The 7,983-nt window shown below is 42.3% G+C and overlaps 1 protein-coding gene across 1 annotated transcript; it reads right to left on the bottom strand.

The window, feature by feature from the left end:
• Positions 1–1,170: 1,170 nt before the first annotated feature.
• Positions 1,171–3,447, bottom strand: adra2a (adrenoceptor alpha 2A). The gene is made up of 2 exons (XM_046047716.1): positions 3,252–3,447; positions 1,171–3,080 (listed from the first exon to the last, which is right to left on the bottom strand). Exon 2 carries the CDS (start codon positions 2,874–2,876, stop codon positions 1,617–1,619), a length of 1,260 nt encoding a protein of 419 aa, XP_045903672.1. The 5' UTR covers positions 2,877–3,080; positions 3,252–3,447; the 3' UTR covers positions 1,171–1,616.
• Between the last annotated feature and the right edge of the window lie 4,536 nt (positions 3,448–7,983).

Genomic DNA, 7,983 nt, shown 5'->3' on the forward strand with positions numbered 1-7,983 from the left:
ATGTTTGGATTTTCTCCAAGTAATCTCTATTTTACAGCATCCCACAAAATCTTCCACAAAACTGAACGTGGAGCATTAGCACGACTGCAGACTTTGTCTCTCCAGTGGGAGTACACCCCATGTGTTTACGCATGCTGCAAATGCGCATGCACATTCTCACAAACGTCATTTTGTAAACGTGCTGGGAAACACTCCACCAGCTGAATAGCGATCACACCCCAGGCTCTGCTAGACGAGGTGCTGGATATACTGTCAGACAAACTCCCAGAAGAACCATTAGCTTTCTGAGGATAGTGCCGCTCAAGTGCCTTCCTGACTGTCAAAAGGAATGCATTTACTTGCACGCCCTCCGCTGGGAAAAGCTGTACTGTCGGTATTCACTGCACACATGATAGATGCGCTTTTGTTTTATTCACTCATTTTCTTCGACTTGATAGAGGGAGCGGAGTAAAGAGAGAGAGACCAGTCAATCAGGTTGTGGTTTGACAGGCTCCATGTCTTTACTTAATGATGCTTTGATGCTTCCCGTGCCTACAACTGTATTCATCATCCACAGCTGATTCACAGACTGACATGGAAATATGAAGCCTAAGCAAACACACAGTTGGAAGAAAAAAAGATTTTAAAAATGTAATTTAATTTTGGGACTCTGACATCTCAGGCGTAAGACCTCCGTCTAATCACAAACAGGATTAATCCGTGGACCAAAGAACATTTGCACATATCCCATTCAGGCTCATTAAGAGTTGAGCTCCTTGTTAATCTCTTGCAAAGGTCAGATTCAACAGAATTGAAGTGAAGAGTGAATTTGCACTTTTCTGTTGGTAGTGCAGCTGAAGGGAGACTCTGGTCTCCAATTCACTGCACAAGAGGACTTGTATGTTTGTCCTCCTGTTTTCACACCCTTACAGGGATCACAGGTAAAACAGCTTTCCATTTTGGCAACTCTCTCTTACCAATACGTTCTGAGAGCAAATTCAGACCCTTCTGCTGTCTTTCTGCCTTTTCTTTTGTTTTCTAGCCTCTATTGTGTGCAGGAGTGTGGGAACGTGTGTGTCAACACAGTGATACATACAAAATGAGATAACGTCACCAACTTGGTGCTTTAACTTGCTGTGGAGCCTTGAGACCAGTTCAGGAAACGTGTTTTATTCTTTAAATAGCCAGGATTTTCCCCACACTTTGTCATCGCCGTTATCATCATTGTCACTCAAACCATTGTCATCATCATATCATACAAAACAGCATATATACTGTATCTATAACAATAAAAATAGAGACAAATATTAACACATAACATATTGTCGTAAAGTACAACACATATCATGACTTCACAATGTTGGTTTCCTTTATAAAAATAAAAATAACATTTTGCAATAAAGGCATGGTTTCACTGTCGTGTTGAGACGTCTCTGTGTGATCGTGGTCGGTGTTGAAGCTGTGGGTGGTGGATGATTTGAGAAGACGCTGCACATAAAGCTCATCCCGGGAAAGCCTTTTTAAGCAGTTACACCTAGAGCGTTCACAAGCCAGTGACCCATGCACAATGGTAAATGTACTTAACAATTTATGTACAGTAAAGTAAAAAAAAAAGAGATATGCATGTAAAAAGTCCATCATACATATCTTCTGGTGTCCCTCCTGCACAGTATCTTTTTGAATGACCTCCTAAAGTCATTGTTGAAGATAGTGTAAATGATGGGGTTCAGCGCGCTGTTGCAATAGCCAAACCAGAAGAAGAACTTGAACAAGGTGTCGGGCACTGGGCAGGACTCGCACAACGTCATTAGCATGTATGTAAAGAAAAAGGGAAACCAGCAGATGACAAACACTCCGATGACCACGGCCAGGACGAAGGTGAAGCGTTTCTCCCGGTTCTGTCGGCCCTTCCAGCGGCTGCCCTTTGTGCTCGGTGCCCGCTTTTGGACGTCATTGTCCCCCGGTTTGATTTGGCTCAGTTTGGTTTTCTTCTTGGCTGCTTTTTTTTTGATCGAGCAGGGATTGTTCACTTTGTGGTCAGAGGAGGACGACTCCTCAAGGTCCACCCCGTTGGCCTCTTCCTTCTCCTCATCTGCCCCCCCTACTCCCTCCTTCAGCTCGATGTCCCGCTCTCCATTCAGCTTCTCGTGGCAGAGGCGGTCCTCAGCGTCGCCTGCGCCCATACCGTTCTCCTTCTGGTTGGCAGCAGCAATGGTGGCTGTCTTCGGCATCTCCTTCTGCTTCCTGTTTCCTGGTGGCGCCCGCGTCCTCTTTTTGGCGATCTGGTAGATCCGCACGTAGACCAGGACCATGATGACACAGGGGAGGAAGAAGGAGCCGATGCATGAGGAAATCACGTACCACTTATCGTTATTGATCTTACAGACAGGGTCCTTCTCACTGTTTTCTTTCTCCATGGTGATTAGAGGTGGGAAAGAGATCACCGCCGCAATGACCCACACAATGATGATGATGCACTTGATGCGTCGTGGTGTCCTCTTCAGGTTGTACTCGATGGCCTGCGTGATGGACCAGTAGCGGTCCAAGCTGATGGCGCAGAGGTGGGCTATGGAGGCGGTGCAGAAAAGAACATCAAGTGCCAGATAGATCTCACACCACACCTCGCCAAAGTACCAGTATCCCATGAGCTCATTGGCCAAGGAGAAAGGCATCACGAGGGTAGCCACCAAAATGTCCGCCGACGCCAGAGACACCAAAAATAAGTTTTGCGGAGCCTTCAGGGCCCGGCTCGTAAACACAGCTATGACCACCAGCACATTGCCAAACACTGTCAGCAGGATCAAGATCCCCACCAGCACAGTGAGCGGCAGGGAGATCTGGAGGCTGTACGGGGCCACGTCTGGAAGAGTTTGGTTGGTCTCGTTGTCCAACCCCATCGGAGCAGATTGGCCCACTTCCTAGGCAAGTTTACCTGAGGTTAACAAATATCATCACCAGAAAGGACAGTGCTAGTAGCTCACAGAAGGGCTGAGAAAGGAAGCAGCTGAATCACTCCTCTGAGGCTTTCCCGGATTTTTCTCTTTCATCATGTAGGGCTCCTCAAGGATGAGCCCTTCTTATTCATAAGGCTGTCAGTTCATCTGAAAATATGAGGCAGGAAAAATCAGATACCTTCAATGCTCTTTACACTTTTCAATCAATTATGACACCTATTTTATATTGTTACTGTTATAATTATAGTTCAATCATTGTCAGCTCTTTCCCCTTAACAACACAGAGAGAAAAAGCCTTAAAGTGCGAAATAATCTTACCTGAGGCAAAAAGCGGTGACACAACCTCTCTGTTCCAGAGACGCACGGGCGTTAAAAAACTGTCAGTGGGTAACTTCTTTAAACAGATCAATAGGAAGCAAAGAAGATCCATGTGGCGGATGAAGCGCGAAGTCTTCCCTCTGTGTCTCCTCTCTCCCCACACAATGATCCCCGCGCTGCATCTAGTTGTGCTCGGTAGCGGACCTAATAGAGCGCTAATCATGTTATCCCGGGCGCTGCCGTGCTGCTGTCTGCGTGTGGAGTCTCCTCTCCTCAGCGCCACTCCCTCTCTTTATAGCACGCACGCTGCAAAAAATGTCCCGCTTACCGGGTCACTGGGCGTCCACAGGAGTGTCAACATCGACAGATATGTGGGACACCGCAGACAAACAGCTGGAAGTTTGTACCCTAGTGAAGGAATTACAGCAGGACAAGAGGAGAAATTAGTTATCAAAGGCCATGTGGGCGGACATTTACATAGAGGACAATAATAACGGGTACACAAGCAGCATATAATGTGGACTAAAACAGTTTAAATTAAACTACTTGTTGTAGGCTATTACATATAGGCCTACATGTCAAGAAGGATCACTGGTCTCAGTGTTTAACATGTATAGGCCTAACATTGACACACAACATTATCATGATAAGAAAAATAGTTGAATGAAAAAATAAATTGCCTTGCAATAAGAATTATTTTGACACTGTCAGAGTAGTCACATCTGAGTTTATAGTTGTTATTTTTATTTCACTGTGTTTGTTTTTTTTTCTTTTGTACCTGTACATACTTCTGCAGTAATAGCTTTAGCCTATCAGTGTAATAATAAAAGGAGAGCTAATTATATTATCAAGGCAAGGCAAAGCAAGTTTATTTGTATAGCACCTTTCAAAGTGCTTTCCATGAGGTGAAGAAATGCACTTTGAAAACATAATTTAAAAAAAGGAAAATTAAGTAATATAAAATTAGCTTATTAATTATAAAAATATTTTAATAAAGCTTAAATACAAACACAAATTCACAGTGTGATCAGAAGTTGATCCAAATTCAATGAGAGAAGTAAAAGGTCAGTAAAGAAATGAATCAATCAAGGCACAGCCGAACAGTTTTTATTTTAGATTTGAAAGCTCTTAATGGTCAGGCACCATATCTTAAAGAGCTCATAGTACCTTACTACCCCACCAGAGCACAGCGCTCCCAGAATGCAGGGTTACTTGTGGTTCCTAGAGTCTCCAAAAGTAGACTAGGAGCCAGAGCATTCAGCTATCAAGCTCCTCTCCTGTGGAACCAGGTTCCAGTTTGGGTTCAGGAGGCAGACACCATCTCCACATTTAAGAGTAGGCTTAAGACTTTCCTCTTTGATAAAGCTTATAGTTAGGGCTGGCTCAGGTGAGTCCTGAACCATCCCTTAGTAATGCTGATATAGGCCTAGACTGCCGGGGGATTTCCCATGATGCACTGAGCAACCGGTCGAGGCAGATGGCCGCCCACCCTGAGCAATGGTTCTGCTCGAGGTTTCTGCCTCTTAAAAGGAAGTTTTTCCTTGCCTCTGTCGCCTAGTGCTTACTCTTGGTTGGAACTGTTGGGTTTCTGTAAATATCATCATAGAGTACGGTCTAGACCTGCTCTTTTATGAAAAGCGCTCAGAGATAACAGTTGTTGTGATTTGGCGCTATATAAATAAAATTGAATTGAAAGAGTGTAAGGTTGGATGTGCATCTGTATCTAGGAAGTCAATAGTAAGGTGCTTCCCTTTGTTGTTAGTTTTATCAGGCTAGGCTTAACAGGATTTAAACTTGGTTTAATTATTCTCATCTTCAATTTTATTGTTAGGTGCTGTTGAAAACAACATGTGCTGGAACAAGTTTTCTTTTTCTTTTCTTTTTTTAGACACTACTAAAACTATGAAGCACCTGTTCGCAGAGTTAAGAAAAGAGACAATACAATAAAGAGTAAACTACAGGACCAGTTGGGAAAGACATTTTTTGCAGTGCAGCAGCTAGGCTCAGTTGCTAAGCAGCAGCAGCCAGAGCCACACAACCTGGATATCAACAGAGTTTTATTACTTTGTGCAAACTTAATTTATTTAGCCACCTTTTACACTTCCTGTCCAACACATGAGGGAGTCCCCACATTTTTGTCAGGATCAGACCTGAGACGGCTAACAAGCTACTTTGGCATTGGCAGATATGGCAGGGGAGCAGTGATACATGCAGGTCCAGGCTGCTATTCCCCCTCACTGTACAGAGGGTCATGAACATTAAGAAGCGATAATTTTGATAATTATAAATACCCTTTATAAAGGAATTTGTGTCTTCTCTGTGTATAAACAGCATAACATGATGTGAATTCAGAGTAACAATGGGAGTCAATTGTCGCAAGGCAAATATTTAACCTTACCTGATCCTCGCATTAGTTTGCCCAGCGCTGTTTAACTAGATCATATTTATTTTTCAGATGCTCATCATGTCCGTGATAAACCAGCTCCATCCTGTTTACTTTCTCCATACAAATAAGGTGTGGAAGGTGATGGTGGACCCACAAGTTACCTCTTAAAAGCAAGTTTATTCACAGTCTTTTTAACAAGTTGATAACTGGATTGAGGTTGACTACATTCATTTTTAATAGTTATTATAAAACAGAGAATGTATAACAAAAAATATAAAAAATAGCTTAATATTTACTCTTAAGTGTTATTTAGATGATGTGAAATGATGAACATTAACGCTACTACAGTTTTAACTCACAACCAGGTTCTGTTTCATTACAACTGACATCTGTGTTAGGATAAAAAGCAATGTTTTAACTGCTTTAGCCAACATCACTTTGAAATTACAATCCCAAAAAACTCACTTTGCAAAATGTACAGAACATAATGATGTTCAAATTACCACTAATCCCCCCTCTCTTTTATGGACAGACTACACTGATAGTCATTTTGCATCCATTCAGCAAATCAACAAAAAAAGACACAACATTTCTTGTGATTTCATCCACCAGATTATTTTTTAAACCTCCCAGAGTCTTCCTGGAACTGGAGCCCCTTCTCACCACAAAAGCTCTGACTCTCAGTCACACAATGCAATGCATTCAATGTGTTCCGCTTCTCTGGTAGATCACTCCAGGAAGAGAAATCTCCAAGGAACTGTGGGAGGACGTAGAGTACCCTCCTCGTCATCAGTATGTGCTGGACGTGCTTGCATTCAATAAATGATGTGATGTTGTGTCCACTGGATCAAAGTGCCCCATAGTTTTGTAAAGATGTAACTCCATTTTGTGCCATCTAAATCCTGTGATTTGATAGACCTTAGATAGAAGTTAAGACTGATGAGGGAAAGTTTCTTAACTATCTCGAACCTTGCTGCTTCGAACGTACAAGTCATTTTTGCTGGCCAAATGTCCAAATTGGGAAGCCAGAAGATCTCACAGGTGATGCACTTTCCTGGAAAACCTCAGCCTTCAGCTCTTGTAGCCGGAAGGAAAAGAAAGAGAGAGGTGCCACGACTTCCAAAAGCTCTGAAAGTCTGCCACATCAGAGGAGAAGTGATCACAAGCCTAACTGTGATTTGTGATACCAGGCTGACGGTTTGGTAGGTGCCAGTCAAGTTAGAGTAGGCTATGTGTTTTTACTGTACAGTACACGAAATAAAACAATGAAAAAATTTAAAATTTAAAAAAAGGCAAAAATATATTTTTGTGTGTATGTTAAAGGTTCACTGTGTAATATTTAGGAAGATCTATTGACAGAAATGTAATATAATATCCATAACTATGTTTTCAGTGGGGTATAACTGTTATATTTTTATTACCTTAGAATGAATTTCTATCTACATACACTGCGGGTCCCCTTACATGGATGTCGACATGTTGTGCCGCCATGTTTCTGCAGTAGATCGAAAGGACAAATGGCTCTACAGAGTGCATTTGGTCACCATGTTAAATACGTACGAAGAAGAAGAAGAAGAAGAAGATACACACTGAAGTCGTAAGAACAACTTCACAACTCGGGAAATGGGACCATCTGAGGAGCACATGAATGCACTGTGAGCAGCTGGTTGCAATTCGCAACACTCACCACTAGATGCTGCTAAAACTTACACACTGAACCTTTATTGTCAATAATACCCTCTTAAAAGTTTACAAGCCAAGATGATTTCAGTATAAGGATAAAGAAATTTTATGTTCTTCCTATAGTTTGTCTTTCCAGGAAGTTTCCTGAGAAATCTTTAGGAAATTACATACCCAGAAATAAAGTTTTTTTGAGATTCAAGTTTGTGGGAAAACAATACAAGAGGACACGCTTGTCTTGAAAAGGTAGCTTTTCAGTGGTCCTGTGAGCAGGACACCACCATGACTGGGCTCACTCACACCTGTTCCTGCGGAAACAGGAGGTGTGTCTACTGACCCTGTTCTCCCCCACTGAGAAGATATGGACTTTCAAAATCTGTAATTGGCATAAATGTACACTTTGCATAAAATATTCAATAATAGCCTATTCATTAGCCCTGTTATGATTACCCACTGAGATATCTGACATGCAGAAGTATCTGAGAAACGTGTGAAAGGCTTTTAACTGGGATTGAATCAATATTCAAAGTGCCCACCTGTGAGGCAGCAATCTCACACACACAGATCTCATATCGGCCTAATAATTCCGTCTTTGCAGGCTGGCAAAAAAAAAATGACGATGCACGAGACGCCTGTCTGGTGATACAGTGACACCTGTCGTCTCCT

This window comes from Micropterus dolomieu, linkage group LG04, assembly GCF_021292245.1.
Source record: "Micropterus dolomieu isolate WLL.071019.BEF.003 ecotype Adirondacks linkage group LG04, ASM2129224v1, whole genome shotgun sequence".
Classification (NCBI taxonomy): Eukaryota; Metazoa; Chordata; class Actinopteri; order Centrarchiformes; family Centrarchidae; genus Micropterus; species Micropterus dolomieu.

Bases quoted from the DNA above. Each gene is read 5' to 3' on its own strand.
- adra2a (XM_046047716.1), bottom strand. From the start codon at position 2,876: ATGGGGTTGGACAACGAGACCAACCAAACTCTTCCAGACGTGGCCCCG.